Source organism: Larimichthys crocea, chromosome XI (assembly GCF_000972845.2).
Source record: "Larimichthys crocea isolate SSNF chromosome XI, L_crocea_2.0, whole genome shotgun sequence".
In the NCBI taxonomy this organism is placed as follows: Eukaryota; Metazoa; Chordata; class Actinopteri; family Sciaenidae; genus Larimichthys; species Larimichthys crocea.
This window is the reverse complement of record NC_040021.1, coordinates 6476002-6497181: the sequence shown is the minus strand read 5'-3', so window position 1 is coordinate 6497181 and position 21180 is coordinate 6476002. Positions and strand designations below refer to the sequence as shown.

General features: G+C 39.9%; 1 protein-coding gene across 2 annotated transcripts in view; it reads left to right on the top strand.

The window, feature by feature from the left end:
* The window catches only part of scara3 (scavenger receptor class A, member 3), a 34744-nt gene that overhangs the window by 89 nt on the left and 13475 nt on the right, over positions 1–21180 (top strand). The window contains 2 exon segments of one of the 2 annotated variants that reach the window (NM_001303357.1): positions 11618–11670; positions 11732–11763. In NM_001303357.1, the coding sequence (NP_001290286.1) occupies positions 11618–11670; positions 11732–11763 (85 nt within the window). 2 annotated transcript variants of the gene reach the window in all.

Below are 21180 nucleotides of genomic sequence, written 5' to 3'. Positions count from 1 at the left end.
AACATAAAAATAACGGCACCAATCAATCCTGATAAATAATTCACGCCGGTGCCCGCTGATTGGATCATTTTCCTCGTCTCCTTTTTCATTCATTGAACCGTTATCACCAAACTGACCTCTGATCAGCGTTTCCTGTGACTTTGACCAACTTTGCCTTTCAAAAAGCATTATATAAAGAGAACAGCGGGCCCTTTCTCTGTTTACCCATTTTTCTTCTTCCTCTGATGTGTGTTTGGCAAACAGCCCACATATTCAACAATGACAGCTTCAACAGAGAGCGACTGTAGCTCCTGATGTTTCTTCTTCCCGTTGACACACACGCAGGATAAAGATAAAGAGAGAGAGGAGAGAGGGGGGGAAAGCCATCAGACAGATGGACTGGCTTTCTGTGCAGCTTTTCCATCTCTTTTCATCATTTTTGCAGCCAGACATAATCCTCCAATCCAAATGCACCAATCTGTTATTGCCAAGCAAAGTAATGAGTGTTTTAACAAGATTGTGAGACATTTTACAGATTTATTTCATGTTTTAATCACTTGTTGTTGCTAGTGGGTGAACAGGTTGTAATGACACTTAAAAAATGAGGCCTATGGCAGCCTGTGGACTGATATCTAAGGTGAAGTGCTAAAAACTGCAGTTCGTCAAACGGCCACTTGAGGCTGGCTCCAGAACGAGTCAGTCTCCATAAGTCCCCATGTTAAAATGTCCCAACTCCAATTCAAACATAGGAACTTTACAGATAGTAACATTATTCTACATGCAAGCATTAATGTGCTGCAGCCTCCGCTCTTCTGGTTTCAGACTTTCCACCAGGTTTTGGAGCCTAGCTGCACAGATTTATTCCCTTCAGCCCCAAAGGTATTAGTGAGGCCAGTCACCGATGTTAGTTCATAAATATTGGCTCACTGTCTGCGTTCCAGTTCATCCCAAAGGGAATGAGGTCACGCTTCTGTGTCGGAAAGTCAAGGTCTTTTTCTTTTACTTGTTAGCAGACAGTTGCTTATTTACACATTCAGCAGACATAAAGCAACATAGGCATTCATTTTTGTTTGTGGCCACCTGGTGAATCCGATATTTGCATATATTACTAACTCATTGGCTATAGAGACTAAAACTGTTCTTTGTACCAGGCTGTAAGCATGTTTATTTGTACATTTTAACATGGGGGCTTATGGAGACTAACTCGTTCTGTAGTCAGCCTCGAGTGGACGTTTGAGGATCTGCAGTGTTTGGAACTCCTGCATTGACTTTACTTCACAGTCACGGAGGTTGCAACTTGGTGCTATGAAGTTAGCGTACAGTGGGTTTATCTGAAGGTGCTGCTGAAAATGCTGATGAGAGCTTTGAGACTGAACCAAAATAGAAATCCTGCAGGCTGGAGATCAAAAGCAATGACCTGAAACAGGTTGAAACACTCTGTCAAGATGAGAGGAGCTGCAGTCAGGTGATAACTCTCTGTAGGTTCATCACTACGAGCAACACCTTTCACATTACACAGGAATTTAATCCACTGCAGCAGCTTTAAGTACACATGGACAGGAGTATCTGCATACTTTTAATCACATAGTGAAAGTTCAGTCATGGTAGGTCAAGCTATGAGGGACACTGACCCATGACAAAGAAAAATACATCTTATGTAACTCAGTTTTTCATCTTTTGCTTAGTGATGTTTGTGCTCGCCCACCATCCCCTGTTCCTATGGAAACAAGCAAAGTACAGTATGCACCATATTTGGTCTGAAGATAATAAACGTTTTTAGATTAATTTGTTATTTGATCTCTTAAATAAATGTAATTTTATACAGATTCAACCTGACATATCTGGGTTTTCTCACCTTTAAGATAAAGCTGGTAGCAACTGTTATTCAGCACAATGCATGCTCTAAAAAGTTTCTGGTGTCTCCTCCTCACATTACGGATACATTTACTGATGATGTAACATCTTTTAATGAAAAAATGTCCCCAACTGCTGCAAACCCAGCAGGACCGGACGCCCACATGGGGGCTCTAAAAAATGTCCCACTTTCTCCTGTTCTATACGAGCTCACGTGTTCATGAGTTTAACACCGTACTGCAGCCGCTAACACAATGAGGTCACTATTCCTGCGACAATAAATAAAACTCGCAGTTAATTACAGCATGCCGGTTTACTGGAAGGTTAGTAAACAGGGACGGGAACGCTTCCAGCAGCAAGAGGGAAAAACAAAGAATGAGTAAGTCTTGACATGCAAAGAGGGGGAGAGAATTAACAATGAGGGAAACAGACAAAGCCAGACAGATGGAGAGAAAGTTAAACAAATAAAAAAAGAGAAAGGAGGCGAGAAAGAAAGAGAGCTACATTATTTGCTGAATACCAGCTGCAGGGATCCTGGTTACACAACTCCAAGTATGCGGCACCAAATGTTCACCAGTCCAGATGTTGACTGCAAAGCTGTCTGTAAAGTTTCAGCTTCATGGCGACGTGAGAGTAAAACATTTGTGACACACAGAGTTTGTTTATAGATGCTGTGTTTGAGTATCATATATGAAACTCTTCTACATATCACATATATGACTATAAAATAACCATTATATTGTTATTATTGTATTTTTTATATTAAATCACATGCTGTTTTCCTCCAGTTTCCTCACATATATTATTTCATAGCATTTCATAGCAGTGCACTAACACTACGCATATATTACATATAACACTATATTTTATTATGAAGTTAAAACTATTTGTTGATTAATTACTTAGTAGGTCAACAGTAAATGACTCATCAAGGACTTTTTTTATTTCTTTGGTCATTTTCAAGTAAAAATGCCTGCGTTAATACCTGTCTGTAGTAAGTATCTTCAGGCTTGGGACAGTTTATTGAACAAAACAAATAATTTGAAGACGTCCCTTAAGTGGCAACTTAGCAGCAACCTCCATGGCTGTGAAGTCAAGCCAATATGGAGGTGCCAAAAGCTGCAGTTCCTCAAACGTCCACTTGAGGTTGGCTACAGAATGAGTCAGTCTCCATGAGTCTTCATGTTAAAATGTCCAACTTCACAGCAGAAATAAACATGTTTACAGCCTGGTACAAAAAACAGTTTTGGTCTCTGTAGCTAATTTCCCTGATCATAACAACTATACTGAGGGTGAATTTATATTTAACTCACCTGTTCAAATAATATTAAGGCTTAAAGTTATGCAGAATTAACTGTGTGGCTGCTTTGATTGACAGGTAGGTGCTTTTACAGATGACTTGTTTGAGCAACCAGGCTTCATTCAGCCTGCCTCAGGTCCCCTGATGATCCACGTCTGCTGATTTCTTTTTATATTAGCAGGGAGGTGGAAGCAGCAGGACTAACATGTCGAGGCCAGAATCACCACACTGAGCTCTGTATAAACCTGTGGGTGACGTCATGGATACGCAGTGCATTCTTTATACTGTTAGCAGCTTAACCTCAGGGAAACTTGATGTTTTATTGACCCAACAATTATTCGATCCATCGTGAAATAATCGGCAGATCAATGAAAATAGTACAGGCACAAATATTTGCACAACTCACTGACACAGTACTGCAATTCATACCTGTATATTAAATACAGCTTTTAACTTTGAATTAAATACTTTTAAAAATCTGTTTTCTCATCTCTTAGCCTGTATATGGAACATCTTTTTAAACTTGTCTTAAATATCTGTTACACATCAGCTGATAACTCCGGCTGATGCTCGTTCTCACTTCTGTTTCTGCCTCGTTCTCTCCGTTAACCTGCACAAACGACTTCCCCAATGCCAGAATAAGAAGAAACAATTAACTAATCTGGATCATCTGGGCTCCATTTACAACAAATGGGACGCACACATGTGGCCTCATTTCAAGTGTTTGGGGATTTCTGTGCCCAATGAATTCACTTGTCATACGAATAAGTTAGGGACAACTACAGTAGATTTGAAGTATTAATATGATATAACATGTGCATGCTGCTCTATTTCTTTATCATTAAATAGTATTTTTCTATTGTGCAGTTTTTCCTTGATGGGTGTGACTAGGATTAAGTGTGTTAAAGTGATGTCATGTACCCTAATCCAGTTGTTTTGATCCAAAGATGGAGGTCACACCCATGAGTAAGCAACACAAACCACAGTCACCTATAGTCTGCCATGAAGTCAGCATCTCTGCATGAAGAAAAACAAGTGAAGGCACCAAAAATAGAAATAAAGAACACAAACATCATACAGCCGGATTCAAGTTAAAGGTGAGGTCAAACCTGTAAAAGATGCAGCTGATGTGTTGCATTCATAATAAACAGTCATAACAGCTTGGATATGAAGATGTGTTTACCTTTGAGCATCACCGAGCTGCAGAATTTAACAAAATAAAAGCCCCTCTGACTCACCTCTGCTCGCTTCCTGAGACTCCAGAGCGACTGAAGCTGCCTCGGTCCCTCTGCTGCTCGTATTTATACCAGCGGATAACGGGGACGGTGCAAGCATGTGATTCACTGCCCAAACATGCTGCCCGTCGCCGCTACTGTCAAGACACAGCAACACGAAGCACAGATTCCTGCGAGGCGTTTCAAAATAAAGCGAAACATAAAGGCGTTTTCTCATGCGTAGTTTATAAAAATATGAATTAAAGCAACAGATTTTAAAAAAGAGGATGTTGCCAGTCATTGTGATAGAAGGTTTTGAGGGATTATTTAATCTGCTTGTTTATATTAGACATCATTATGAGTAAGCTTGAAATCTATATCCTGTCATCAGTGCCAATTTCACACACATAGTATGCATTGTATATTATTGTGATGATATATAATTCTGCTGTATCATATAGGCATGATAATCTGTCCTGGCCTTAGATAACTTACTTTAATTCATCTGATATTATTATTATTATGATTATTATTATTCTTTAGTCTTATTATTATTATTAACTACTACTACTACTACTATTATTATTATTTGAATTACCTTAACTCAATTAAAAAAACAAAAACAATAATTCCACTTTGAGTTTATGGCCGACACTTGCTGCCTTTATTTTGAAATCCAACTGCTTTTTTTCCTGTCCCGAAACTTTACCTGACTTGACCCTGCTGAAAGGACTTTTCCAGAAGTTTTGTAATTTATTGGCAGCAGTGCTCAGAGCTGCTGAGCCGAAAGACAAACATTTGATTCATCCTGAGCATGACTCGACATTCAATGACTTCACTTTCACGCGTCTCTGTCTGAATTATAAGCACAGTTTCACAACACATTCACAAATATATATATATTTATGTATATATAAAACCCAGACAGATTACTAAGTAAAGATGACTAAATTCATACTATGGATGACAACAAAGTTTCTGGACGTGGATTAACATGGATTAAACACGTACATACATACAACACACACATAATAATAATATTCAATAACACTCTCAGGCCATAGTGTGCATGTCTCTGAGTGTATGTGTGTGTGTGTGTGTGTGTGTGTGTGTGTTGCTTTGAAACAATAAAAAAATATGACACTGTTATAAGTGGCAGTTACAGCTGACTCAGTGGTGATCTTGATATTTCATATGAATGCGTCAGCATCACTTCTATGTGCACAACATCTTCATCTCCAACAATTATTTTGTGATTCAAACTGTCTGACAAATGAATCCTACTTTAAGATATTTTTATGGATTATTATGAATGTGATGCAGCATTTGTATTTTTTAGGGTTTCAAAGCCTCCAAACAGATTTCACTGAAGACACATTTGTAGAAAAATACACAGAGATAACTAATAACATTAATGAAGGCTCTGTTATGTTGGAAGTCAGTCAGAGTTTGGGTCTCTGAGAGAAACTTATTCTATTTAAGGATGTCACATAAAATGCTGTGCAGCATTCATTGCTTTTGCATATAGATTTTATACACAGTCGTTACACACGTCAGGTTAATTGTGGTCTAATTTGAACTGTGATATGTTTGGAAGAGATTGATCGATAAAGTTTTGAGAAGTTACACTTCATCTATCAAGAATAAATCATATTGTCACAATCATTTCATAAGAAGAGATAAAAAAAAATGTAATTCCAACTTTATGTGCATATAACTATGCACAAGAGAGCAATCATGAACACTAACATGCTGTATATTAAAGTAGCCACAGCAACAACACAGACAGAAACACTGAACTAATACATGAAGACTACAGATCCATCAAAAACTCTTTTAATCAGTGATGTACCAGATCATATGAGAAAGCTGTTAGCAGAGCTGTGAATAGAGAACGAAGGCCGGGAGAGTACAGCACTTTAAAACCTCAAAAAATGAGAGCAAGCTCTAGTTACTGGATTTATTTTATAATCAAATCACACATCCTGTTGCACTAATGGCCTATATATGTGACCGTACATGACTGTAATTGCAGTTATCTTATGTACTCTGGCTGTAGTTGGCTGAGTTGAACTCTCTATCTATCTATCTATACCTCTACCACAAATACTAGTGCACAACAAACATACAGTAAATCCCATGTGCCTGATTTTAGGGTGTGCTCAGCCATCCTAATTCCCTCATCCATGTGTTTAAAGTGTGCCAGTGAGCCAATAACAACTGGCCATGCATAACACCAGTACACCCTGGAACTGGGACACCTTCTTTTGAAAGAAACAAAAATGTGAACAGGTTGTGGGCGTTGAAGATTGTGACTTTAATCCTTATACTAACTTTATTTTATCAAAAGAAAAACTTTCTCATCACTGAACACTGTTTTCCCAAATGTGAATTCTTCAGATAAAATAAAGGATTAAGTATTTCTTTTCATTAAAAAAACATGTCACAAGGCTAAAACAACTGTTTTCTGACCAGTTTGATGTTTTGGAGATTTGTGGTTTTTAAAGTAGAGTGATTTCATGCAGAGTTGTGTCCAAACAGCTCAGAGGTCAGTGGTGTCAAACCTTCAGCCTGAGCTAACATGTACCGTAACTTTCCGTAAGGTCTGAGTCGGCGTTTAGGAATTCGACAGCAAAAAGAGCCATAAAGGGACAAAATATTTGACATAGAAACACAAACACCCAACAGGGTTTTAAAGTAACTGAGCATGAATTAATCAAGCATCTGTCAAATCAAAGTAAATGGTAATCATTCAAATAAAAAACAAGTTAGGATGTGTCATCAGGATGGATGTTCCAGTAAATCACACATACACAGATTCCTTAGCTGTGTGTCAGCAGCTGCCATCTCTGCAGAGCTGTAATCTGTTGTTGAATGGTTCCCCAGCAGATATTTGCACTGTATCCATCTTAAAACTTGTGATATTTTATTATATATTAGTTTTTCTCAGTCGTTTAGATACAACTCCTGACCTATCACCTCCAACATTCAAGGTACAGTGCATGTTAGTGCAGCAATAAGTACTACTCACATAAAAGGGGGATGGATTTATCATGTCCAGTTGTTGGTAGTGTTGGAGAGGAGGTCCTCTCTGAAGAGCTGGAGGTCTTTGAGGTTTTTGAAGGTAGAGAGAGGACGCCCCTGATCTGGTAGGAACTGGTAGGATGTTCCACCAACGGGGAACGACAGACGAGAAAAGTTGGGATCGTCCTGAGTGTATGGGTGGCAGAGCCAGGCTTCATTCAATGGAGGAAGTAACATATGCCATTCAAGTAGGTGCAGCAGAACCAGAGACTACTTTGTAGTCAGCATTAGTGATCTGGATTTAATGTGAGCTGCTACAGGTAGCCAGTGGAGCTCCATGAGAACATGTTCCCTGTTGGGTTGATTGAAGACCAGGCAGGCCACCGTGTTCTGGATCATCTGAAACTGAGTTGAGTTGAGTTGAGTTGAGTTGTCACTGAGTTGTATCAGGAGTCTGGTAGCATGTTGAGTCAGGTAAGGCCGGACTTTGTTTACATTGTAAAGTGCAAAGCAGCACAACCGGGAAACCGAGGCAACGTGATCAGAGAAGGTTAGTTGGTCGTCGATCATGAGTCCTAAGTTTCTCGCTACCCTGGTAGAGGCAACAAATGTACATCGTCACCTAATGTATAGCACCTTATGATCACTGCGTAAACAACTGACACAAATGCAGTTATACATGTACACAGTTTTGCTGTCAATGCAAAAGATTTGCTGGATGCATAAAAAAGAAAAAGTCTACAGATATTATGAGACGTCTTATCCCACAGCCTGCATTCATTGTTCTTGTTCTTTGTTGCCTGCAGCTGAAGCACATCCACACAAGCTAAACACTACATTTACTCATGACTCATGAATTCTCATAGTTTTACTATAAACTGAAGTTTTAAATGTACTCTTCTTCCTCTTCTTCTTCTTCTGGTCTAAGGATGTTTTTGTCTTGTCCTTCAGTGCAAAGGCCAAATGTGACACTAGGTGGCAGGAACTCCATTCTTATACAGCAGAGAGATCTCAACACTGAAAACACAAGGTATTTTACTGTATGTTTTCAGTTGTTTACTATATTTTGGTTATTTTAAAATGTTCTTCAAATGACTGAATCTAATATGAATAACGTGTTTTGAGACAAAGAGTTACTTTGAGTTTCTTCCTCTTCTATTTAGCTCCTTGAGTTAAACTATCAGCATTTGGCTGCTGTAGATCTTTAGATTTATCAAATATGTAAAATATATAAAACATGTTTTCAATTAACTGAAACTACAACAGCTACTCTGAATATCTACTATTGCTATGAGAGAATACAACAATGTACAATGTGTTGTATGAGAGTAAAGAGTAGTATGTGAAGTATGTCAGAGAAAAACAGACTGTATGGACTACAACAAAATGAAAAACTTTGACTTAAAGGTCTTCAAATTTAGTTTATAAAAGCAAATAAATGCCTAATATTAACAACATTACCACACATTCATATTAAATGAATATAAGTCATCATTGACTTTGATCGATTTGAAGGCTTTCTGTGTGAAGTTTGCATGTTCAAGGTCACGTGGGTTTTCTCCGGGTACTGCACCTTCCTCCCACAGTCCATAGACTGGGTTTTCTCCGGGTACTGCACCTTCCTCCCACAGTCCATAGACATGCAGTTAATAGATTATTAATAATATTAATAGTAGAAGAACACAGTTAGAGCTGTTTCACCAGCCACCAGAGGGCCCCCAAACTGCAAGTTCAGCCTCAATATATTTTTGGAGAATTAAAAGTACTAATCTCCCATGATAAGCATTCACAGGATAAAGGTAAGCCATTTATTTATGATGTGGGGTGGAGGGGTGAGCCACAATGCCGATTTTTGAACAAGTCAGTTTGCTACTTTTGTCATGCTAGCCTCTGATTAATGTTAGCTGCCTCAGCTAGCTGGCTAGGATTATTTGTATGTAAATAAACTCAGTTTCATACAGATTAGGAATCTCAAAATAGGGACCCCCAAATAGCATCTTTGCTGGGGCCCCAAACAGCTAGAAACAGCCCTGGTGACAGTAATAGGTGGCTCTAAATTGCCTATAGGTGTGAATGTGAGCGTGAATGGTTGTTTGTCTCTAATGTGTCAGCCCTGTGATGAACCGGCGACTTGTCCAGCCCCCTGCGACCCTGATTAGGATAAGTTACAGAAAATGGATGGATGATGAGAACCATCTTAAATTGAATGATTTTGTTGCTCCGCAAACCAAAAACCACTGAAAGGACAAAGGTTTTCCAAGGATAATGTTCCTAAATTACTTTTCATCTGTGAAAACTAGTAAAAATATTTTGCCAGGTGTCACAATCATTTTGTGCAGTATTTGTTTTTTTGTGTGTTTTTATTTTGTATTTGAAGCTCCCCATATTCTAAACATTATTAAAAGCATTAGTGTTTTCTTACGGGTGAGTTTTATTTTCTCCATGAACTCACCTACCAAACCTGTTTTTCCCTAAATGTTTTCCAGATTATTTTTTTTAATTTGTTAAGTCATGAACATAGATCAGATCACTCACTTGCCTCTCAGGGCTTCAATATGGTCCCCACATGTGAAATTCCAGCCAATCGTGACACAGCATCCTTCATTTAACAGCGGCTGTTGGCGTTACAGCAGCTTTACTTGATTTACTTCATAAAACAAAGTTCCTATCCATTGAAAACATGGCATTAAAATGTGACAGTATTTAAATCACTGTGATGAGTGTGGTGAGGAGTGACACAGAACCAGATGTTCATTTTGAAAGTGTTCATTTGTTCGTCTTTTTCTTCCCTCGGTGTTGCTGCACTTCTGGAGACTTACTTCTGTACTTAAGTACTCTGGATGTGTCTTCAACCAAGATGGGTGTTGAATTACTGTGAGACGGCAGTACAGACAACGAGAGTCTTGGAGCACCTTGCAGTGTTGTTTATCTACGCTGATTTACAGCCTCATTGAACTTTAAAGTTCAGTCGCTCACAGCATGAAAGATCCTAAGAGATGCTATCGCATAAATCCAATACATGAATAATAATAACTGATATCAATTACCAATGCCATAATGTAGCTTCAGGATCAGTTCTGGGCAACACATGCTATTTATTTAAAAATTTTGATGATGATTGTGCAAAGCTGTAGCCTGGATAAACCCTTTTTTTTTTAACAAACTAATACAGGAATGTAGAACAAGGCTGGTTGGTTGTCTTTGCGCTTGCATGGCACAGCCATGAGTGTCTGTGTTTCAAATTAAACTCTTGCACACTAGATGTTAAAACAAAATCAACTTTATATAGATGTTTATTCTCCCCTGATGTACTTTTTTCTGTTTTCGTCCTTTCCATGGATTGCCTAAAGTTGTTGATCTGGAACCGCCGGTTCTCCACAGCTCAGTAACACTCACCTCTTCCACAAAAGGATTTTACAGCCTGTGCTGCCTGCAGGAAATCGAGCTGTACAGATGATCAGTGATATGTGGGACAAAGGAAAGTTTTCTGTGTCTCTGACAATGACAGAATCAAACGAGTGACAAAAATGTTCCCCATGTTCCAAAGAGAAAATATTTAAGCCGTGACACGACATCCTCTTTGGAACAAGAAGCAACAGGGGTTTTTGGGAAATGATGTCCTCATTTGAAGAAGCACTAACAACAGCTGTTCTTAGATCTTTTGGGGGAAAGTCCATGTGAAGTTTTGCTGACCAGTAAAACTGCACTACATTCGGTCTTTTCAAAAAAGTCCACCGATGCATGTAAGAGCCACATTAAAGGTGTTGTATGTAAGATTGTAAGAGGCATTTTACTTATTAGTGTTATGTTTTAATCACTTTTTCAGTGAACAGGTTGTAACTTAAAAAATGAGCCTTTCCATGACTTTTCTCAGTTGCCTGTGGACTGATTTATACGTAAAGGAGTGAAAATCCAAATAATACGACCAATACCAACAATAAATGATCTATTACACAAGATTGATGCAAGGCAGTGGCTAACTAGCTAGCTGTAACTGCTGTAAGTTTGGTTTGGCTGGTTGGTTGGTTGTGGATTGGCTGCATGGTGTGGGTTTGGTGGTAGTGTTGGGCCACTGGAAAGAAGAGGTTGTCGTGCCAGAACCGGAGCTGGGAAAGCAGGTAATGTAACTAGACTTTAAACAAAAAGAAAAACCCAACTCCAAATGAATTACAATGTTGCTCCTTGTTTACTGGTTGTACACATAGGTAAATGTTTACCATAATAACATTAATCATGTCATGTTCAGAGCTTCTGGTGGCTCCAAGTGGCCAAAAAAGTTACTGCAGATTTACATCTTTTCAGTCCAAGTCTTAAATCTCAAGGCTCTCGCAGTGTGTCACCAAGAACAATTTGTTACGTGACTCCATTTTGGCAGTATTCATGCACATGCAGGTATCCAGATGGTTGTCAGGACTCGCTCCACTGCATTGTGTATGCTTCGTGTGCCAAGCTGCTCCAGTGTCATGTAAGCCAACTGGTGAATTGAAACCATGCAGCCAATCCTCAACCCATGGCATGCATTTCAACATTAAAACACACACATGCAAAGAGAGAGAGCTGCTCCGCTGGCTCGTAACACAAAAACATAATTATCACAAGCTTAATTGGTCCCATTGGTGGTACTGAACGACCCGTGGCTGACAGGCCGCAGATGAACTTCAAACATTTTAATGATTCTGGTATCAATTTAGCGGGGACTGTGTTCCTGTGTGTGGATGACTGTAAGAGTATGTTGGAATGTGCATGAACCGAACTGATTAAGAAACTCCTCATTCTAATCAAAGGCCGGTGGATTTGTGATCAAAGACGTTGGTCATTAAATCCTCATTTTTACAAACTGTAGCGTACAAGGTCAGACGTACTTGTAAAGGAAAAGAAGGAAGAGACGAACGTGGCTTCAAAGCCATGGAGGGATGTAGAAGTAATCATCAAAAGGACTTTAGTCACTGTGATTATGGTTCAGATGGTGATGTAATACTAAACAATTTGTCATCACTGAAATGTCGTGATACGAGTATCCACAGTTGGAATCAGTAACGTCCTCCAGGGTTTCTGTTTTTTCGGTGCTGGAGAATGTTATATGAATAGTTTTTCCTGACTGGTTGATCATGATGTCGATATGCCACCAATTCGCTGACTGCCTGATGATGAAGATGAAGGCTGTTACTGGTTAATAAGAAAAAGTTTGAAATAATCCACTGTGTCTTCTCCTATTGAGGCTTTGGGTACGTCTTTCTAATAAATTATACCCTATAACCTCTATAAAATACGTTTACTTTTAGTGATCTGAAGTTCTTATCTGACTCTGTAGAGACTTCTACGTTATCTGCTGTGTCGAGGGAGTGAGGCCCTCTGACCACGGTTACCACAGTAATGATCAAAATGGCGCCTGCTTTCAGTGTCTAAATAACAATGTAAGATTTAACACTGATGCACAGATGCTTAGCCGATTTCCATCAATTCAATTGGGATCCCTACGAAAATAAAAAGTAATGATCTGTGGTATTGCTTGGTTGCACACTATGACTTTGTAACGACCGACCCACAGGACAGGCAATTTATAAGCTTTAGGAAAAAGAGAGCATCACTTAATGGCTCAATCCCACCGAGGTTCACGGCTGTTCAAGACACTGATTGTGATTCGGCATGTTTCAAGGACATTCCAGAAGTGTCTCTTTGCAGAAAATTCACGGCTGTTCTATCTTTGACGTGGGACCAGATGCAACAAGCAGCATAGAGCAGATCAAGCTGGCCGGAAGTCAAACATGGAAATGGCATTATAAGTATATAAACCAGGGGAAAATGGCCAAATCTGAGGAAGTTAGCAAAGTCTGGCGTGCTTCTGAAAGGCTCCTGGTGGTGTTTGAAGCCGTGTGGAGAACGAAACGAAACAGCGTTACGGGAACGACTTCAAAGAGCCGTGCTCGGTGGGATCCAGGGGTCAGTCTCTGAAAATACAGAACATCTGAGTAGTGTTTATGAATGAATATAAACGACCATTTTGGAGTGTGTATATTAAAGTGTCATAGTGATACCATGAGAAAAAAATAAAGGCAATGAAGCTGTCACAGTCTCTGGAGCTGCCTCGTCAGCTCGATGGCCAGATGTGTGAGAGAATTACACCTGCTGTTAGTCTTACACACTGGTAGTCGAGGTTATACGGAGCAAACTGAGACGGAAAACTGGTGCCAGATAGGGATTATAGCTTTGACATGTGTGTGTGTGTGAGAGAGAGAGTGTGTGTGTGTGTGTGTGTGTAGGTGTGTGTTCATAGAAACTATTTTCCTGTCTCGCAGTCCAAGGCCTCAGATATTCAAGGTGCACACTCCACAATGTTCAAACATTTGTTAGCAATTAGCCTCGGCCACAAAACTGACTCTCAACAAAACACATGGACCCTCCCTCCTTCCTGTCCCTTCTCCAGTCCCTCCCTCATTTTCCAGTTTCTTTGTTCGCCTCCCATCTCTCTCTCTCTCTCTCTCTCTCTCTCTCTGCCTCTCTTTGCCTTTCTTACCACCCTTCGTTCTCTCCTCTCTCCTCCCTCTCTGAAGTTGCACATGGTTTCTGTCTCGAGGAGGTTTAGTTTCCTCGGGCCCTGGATGAGAGAGGGATGATGACAGAAAGCTGCACATGTTCAAAACTTAATGGTGCATCAACTAGTTGTCTTCTCCACTGATAAGACTTTAAATAATCTAGACATCAGATTTTGTAGGTTGCAGAGGTGCATTTGCCCACATGGAATAACATTTTGGGACTTTTTTTCCTTCTTTCTTTTGGAAAACTGGAAAATGTTTGAGTCCAATGGCACCTCAAAGGTAAAATACTGACAGTTATTTGCATTCCTGGACACATTGTGGGGGAAAAAAAGGCGAAGAGGACTCAAATATCGGGACAACAAGTTGTTTAAAAGGGATTCTTGAGCGAGGAATCATGAAAGGTAGAGTCATTTCTCTGGTTTCTTCTGCAAATGTTGCACTTATACATCTACTGCTATCTTTTGTTTCTCCTGTCATGTCAAAACTCTTTATTTAACAAATATCTGGATAAGTTTTTATAGTGTGAAAACTACTTAAAAAATGCAAACCCGCGCAGTATCTATCACTGTGGCCTGTAGGCAGGCACCTGCACGGAGCACCAGCGACCACATATGCTTCTCATCCGCTTTGAGACTTGGCAGTGTGGATCCTGAGAAAGTGCCGGTTTGTTGTTGTTGGATGTGAGACTTTGATCAGTCAGCTTTAAATCTCTATACATGTGTGTGTGTGTGCACAGCACAGCCCCCTTCATAAGAAACATAAAATGTTCTCTAGCCCTGCCAATCTTCTACAGATTGACTTAATATCCCCTCTCTTAAAAGAGGGTGAGGGAAAACACAACATTTGAATTTGAGCTTTTTCACAACATGGCATGAAAGGAGAGCTTCCATTGGCTTTGAAGAGGGCAGAGCCTTGGACATGGTTTCCAGACGTACAGTATGAAAAGTGAAGGTCGACAGAGATGAAGGATACAGTAGGAAACAGAGGAAGAAATCCCACATGTGGGGTGGCAGTGTTTACATATTCATTACCAGCAGTAACTGGCACAAAACTCATTTATTGTTGCATTATTTCCTCTGTTTCTGGAGGTTTCTCTTTCTTTGGATTTTACTTTGATTGAGTTTCAGTTTCTGCATTGCTGCTATTTTAATTGACGCTTCGCTAAACCCAAACAGCAATCTTCCAATCATAGGTTAGCCATGGTAACCACTGGTTAGTTTACACTCCAGTAACTCCAGCCAACGTCACCTGAGATATCTCAGGCATCATCATCCTAACAGTTGTTTATTTCATACCTTTAAATATGATACCTTGGGTCGGTCGGTAGCATAGTGGGTTAAGTGGCCGCCCCGTGTGTGGAGGCTATAGTCCTCGCTGCAGCTGGCCCCTGGTGACCAATTTACTGTTTTCATCAATTAAAGAAAAGCAATACAAGAAATAAAATAAACCTCCAACTCAAGCTAGTTACGTCTACTGTTGAGCCTCGAGAAGAGAAGCAACCCCCGAACCATGAGACGATACACCAAATTAACTCAGAGAACATTTACAGTACTCTGCTCTGCCAAACCGTACAGGAGGTCTTGTTAATGTGGTTTCCAGTCTTGCTGAGAGCAGATCCAGCCCTGCCCGACCAGAACAAAACATGCTGCCTCATGCATTCCTAACAGGGATGGAGAGGAGGGGGCTAGTGAGGGAAGGTGAGGGGATAGAGGAGGGAGGCTGAAGGGGGGAGGACTGGAGACAGGTGTATGGCTGGCAAAGGAGAAGGAAAGAATGAGTGAAGCAGAGAAGTGAAGGGAAAGAGAGATTTTCTTATTTTCAGTTCTAGTTTTGCTGTGGCAACGTCAAAGCGATTTGAATTTGGACCAAAAAGGGAACAAAGGATACAACATGTTGTCATACAACTTGTTCTTTCTGTATCCTGTGTGTACTTTAAGTTTTTCATGTGCCACTACACAATCATCAATTTTCGGCTTCAAACTTTGTAGCAACAATTTTCGTGTGTTATTGTAGCAATGACACCGTGACAAAACACTCATGTATACACCCTATAGCATCACAAGCTGTTATGTAACTTCCAAAAATAAGTTTTACTTATTATTCTTTCTCTCTGGAAAGCCCTTAAAAGATGGTGACCATGAGAAATTTGAGGGCAAGTAAAAAAATACTGAGAGGCATGCAAATAAAGCATTAGAGAATATTGCACACGCCCTTCGGGCCTCAAAGCCCCGTAAACTTAACCAGGCTCGTTTCTGTGTCTCAACCTGGCTGTCCAAACGATTTAGTCCTGAGAAAACATGATGCCTTAATGGGATCGTGACTCTGAAAATCTCCTGTTTCGCTGCCTGAACCACAATAAAAGAACATTCTCTGGTGATGGGCTCGTCCATAATTTCAGCTTCACAGTCTGCAGCAACACATTCCAGGCGTTTATAGTTAGGAGACCACACATTCCAGTCAGAGGGCACCTAAATGGCTTGGATGTCAACAGAGGCTTGGAAAGGGGGCTCATTTGACTTTATGAGTTGTGGTCAAGACCTCCACTCTGATCTGGAGCAGGGACCATCTTGTGACTCCTGGTTTCATTTAAAGTTGGGTTTTGCTTAAGTTCTTTTTAGTCAAAATCATTTAAATGAATTAATGAAAGACATGAAGATCGAAAAGCATGACATGTAGGCTCTGCACAACCTCATGCGGAGAGGGCATCTTTATTTGTGTGTGAAATCACATCATTGAAGCATGTGGTAACAGGACATTCAGGGAATGTTCCTCATAACATTTTGCACAATTCCCTTGGGAAAGTAAAATCCAGAGGGGGAATAAAAGTGGATGGGGAAGGGGGTTTGGAAAGTCCAAAACCCCCCTAAGAGGAACCACCACAGAGTAACCACAAACATGAAGTGGCGCTCATGGTTAGCTGACTCAAGCACAGGCCTGACATTGCGTTCACAAATACCAAAGGTCCGCTGGCGAAAGATGATGGGCGAAGGAGGGCTGAGTCACTCCATGTGGGTGAACATCTTGATTTTAATCTGTATGTTTCTGTACTTCCTTTCACTTGCCCAAACCCTGTGGGTATTTCTGTAATTAACGCCCACATTAACCTGTACATGTCCTCATGGAACTAATTGGGTACACTAGCCTGTTACAACTTGTTACAACTTGAAGATACTTGAAGCTTGCCTTAATATGTGTGTGGTGGATGGCCACTGTAAACCATCTGTAGAGACATTGGGCCTCATGCAAGAACATTTTCATATTCTCTCTGACTTTTTTCTATGAGATTTGTTCATGCAAGGGTTAAGTTGGGTTGGGCAATTACTTAAAACCACCGTCAGCCCAATAACTGGCAATCATCGATATATTGCCCACACCAAATTAAAATACAACATAAACTTAGAAAAATAGGATAAAACTAAGACTAGCCTTGTTATTTTATCGTAAAACATTCAAACAACAGACAGAAACATAATAAAACACAACAGAACTGTCTTAGTTAGTCTTTGCACTGTTCCAAAAGCCACCAACTCTAATTTGTTTGGTTGAAATAAAACCTTTATGTTCTTTGGCTGAACAAATCTGCACTTGGAGGCCAACCATTAAATTAGTAGAATGACAAAAATCAGCAACGCCTGATATATTTATCTTGATTGACCAAACTCTCTGAACTGCGTGAGGAACGCTACCTCTTCATGAGGAGGTGTAGGATTTGATTATTAGCATAATGAATGCTCCTGAAATGTGTATATAAGGCTACCTGTTCATAGATGCTGAGTAACATCTCTGTAAAGCAAAGGTCCATGACTTAGGTGAGGGAGTAATGTGGCTCTTACAGAGGTATTAGATGTATGACAAATTCTTCATCATTTGCTAAGTTCTTCACATGAGGAAAAATATTCAGGGTGACACTATATTTTCTTGTCTACACATTTTTGAGGCATTTCTGATTGAGGAATGTTTTTCATGGTTTGGGCTTGGCGCCATGGTCCAGACTAAGGCGAATCTTATTGCTAAGGCATCCAAGTATATTTCAGACAATAGTGTACTTCCAACTTTGTGGCAATGGTTTGGTGAAGGCCTTTCTTGTTTGGACACGACAGTGACAGAGAAGAATTGAACTGGCCTTCACAGAGCCTTAACCTCAACCAACCATCCAACACCTTTGGAATGAACTGGAATGCCAGCTATGAGCCAGGACTTATCAACCAACTTCAGTGCTGGATCTCGCTAATGCTGTTGTGGCTGAATGGGACCAAAATCTGGTGAAAAGCATGAAACCCAGAAGAGTGGAGGCTTTTATAGCTGTAGACTGTCGCTCATGGTTTCGAATGAGATGTTCAGAAATCACATATGGGTGTAATGTTAGGGTGTCCATATACTTATGGTCATGTAGTTCATATTTCACTAAAGTTTTTATTCATATCAGGCATTAATCATTGAAACATGTAATCACAACACCATTTAATTGTATTGTAGTGTTTCTGTGGCAGCAGCAGTCTTATTTCCAGTCCAGTAACCTTGACCAGTCCCGAATGGTCAGCTGCTTTCTGGGTTAATTACATAGCCAATAGGACCAGGTGTCTAAATAGCACTTAATAGCTGTGAGATATAATTTGTCACAAAAACTATTCTTGGCAGAATATAGAGGCATGGTTCTGACCATTACCCACAGTTCAGAGCTACATCCTTTGGAAAACCTTTGGAAATGTTTAGTCTTGTTGGATTTTCTTCAGCACATTTTTCAAGCCTCACCTACAAATACCCACACTGACAGTATATTTACAACGCAAGTGCACACTTGCTGGGCACTGCAAGCAAACTTTTCCAGCCTCAGTCTGCCTCATAGTCTGGACAAACAAGAAGAAGAAACTTTTCTTGCATGTCTTTTGCAGAATATAGCAAATAATCTGTATTTAATCCAGTCTCAAAGAGCAGTTTGTCATTGACAAAGCTGATCTTGAAGCTGATCTTATTTGAAGCGGATTTCACTGTTACAGTCTACAGAATATTGCAGAGCTCAGATTGAGTTTGCCTCGTACCTCCAGAGTTGTTTACTTACCAAATCATAAAAATCTGTTGTACATTTTCAACATTCCTTATGTCACTGAACAATTACTAGGATCATCCCAATTATTTCAAATCTAAACATTTACTTTATGACTTCAACACCCAGTAATGATGTTATCAGCCAAGTGTTTGTAAGATTTACAACCATACTGGATAAGTCAAAACCTCAAGATTCCAATGAAGGGCCAGACCTACCCCTTATTATTTATTACCAATACTTTATTTTCCACAACCACCATCTTTCTAAACCTTCATACTGTAGTTGCCATGTAGAAAACAAGAATTTAGTAAACATGAACTGCAGTTTTGTAGAATTGTCCAATTTTTGCATCCTTGTTTGGTGAGGGTTCATCCTAAATGTACTGCAGCTGTCACTGTTACAGCAACATATTCAGAGTAATAAGAGTTGCACTGTTTGTAGTCCCCAAACTTTTTGGCTCTCCTACGAATAAGAATAACAGCAGGTGTCCCAAAATGTCATGCTGTTTCCATTTTCAACCATCAGGTCAGTGTTATTTTTTAAAAGCATAAATAAAATGAATAAAAACAAAGATTAAAAGGAAGTCTGGGCAGAACATTTTGAAGGAGTTATTTGCAACTTTAGATGTTTTTTTCTGTGAAAAACAAACACAAAGATCCGACCAGTTGGACTGAGATCTTGTTGTGATTGGTGGTTTTGAATATCTGATCGTACTCAATTACAGGAAAGCAAAGAAGACGTCATGAAGGGTTTACACAGATGCTCCTTGTTTGTTTTTACAGTGTGGGACTAAATGTTTTGCTGCACTGAATTTTGGAGCAATAAGGTTGTTGATGAAGTACAACCCACTGATTTAGGCTGAACCAAAAACAGTTTTAATAGTATCACAGTGTTCTGACTGTATAGGTGTGACCTGGGAGGGTTCTGTTGTGCCGCTGTCAGATCAGCTCAGTTCAGCTGTGTGTGTGTTGGACAGGCCCACTTCCTCACTTACGAGACAGACATGAGGATTTTTTCCAAGGAGAGTGGGGAAAACATGAGGAGAGAGAAAAGGAGAAGGAGGGAGGTGAAGGAGGAGACACATACCAAGGAGCCGGCAGATATAGGGCGGATACTGATTTTGATATTTTGGAATTTCAGGTTCCATTCCAGAATAATGTGCTGGCACAAACATCTGAATTTGACCAAAAATGACAAGAATTCAGTTTCCCCCAAGAAATGTATTTTAATCAGGGTGGGGAAGTCTCTTAAAATGGTTAGACCAGTATGGCACAAGGAAACTATCCATTCTAACCCAGAATAATGGCTTGTGATATTTCTACTACCTTTACTATGTTCTTTCTACTATGACTGCCAGCAAATTGAAGTCATGAATTTACATCTTGAACAATTTTGGTTAGCAGAACACACTGTAAACATTTGCATATTTTCAACTTATAAAGTTGATGAACATGTTAGCAAACAGTCGCCTATTAACACATCCGAGGGACACACAGCAACATTAGCATTCATTTTTCTGTTTCTGACTAGCTGACTAATAAAAGTCTATTCTGATTGGTTGCCATTCTACAGTCTCTAATTTCCAACTGGTAACCTCTGTGGCTGTGAAGTGAAGCCACTGCAGAAGTGCCAAAAACTGCAGTTCCTCACACGTCCACTTGAGGGTGGCTCCAGAAGTGAGTCAGTCTCCATAAGTCCCCATGTTAAAATGTCCAACTTCACAGCAGAGATATGTTTACAGCCTGGTACAAAAAACAGTTTTGGTCTCTATAGCTAATTTCCTCGTTCATAAAGAACTCACCTGTTCAGATTATATTAAGGATTAAACGTTGTGCAGTGTGTCGGCTTGAATTGACAGGTGAATGCCGTTACAGGTGGCTTGTTTGAGCAACCAGGCTTCATTCAGGCCACCTCAGCTCCACCCAGGCTCCATGACTTTGCCTATTTTTAGATTAGTGGGGAGCCAGGAGAAGCTGGACTGCCAAGATGGTGGAGGCGCCTTAACCACCGCATTTTGTGCAAAAGTATTTATTTTTCAGCCATGAAATAAGCGGGATAATAGTCATTGTTGCAAAATAGTCAATTATTGATTGGTGCAGCTTTAACTTGAAGAGCAGAAGCTTCGACTCTATGTAACGATTTTAACGTTAACACAGGAGACCAATGTTCATATCCCATCCCATCCCAACAATCAACATTGTTTGTACTTTGTATTTTTTATATATC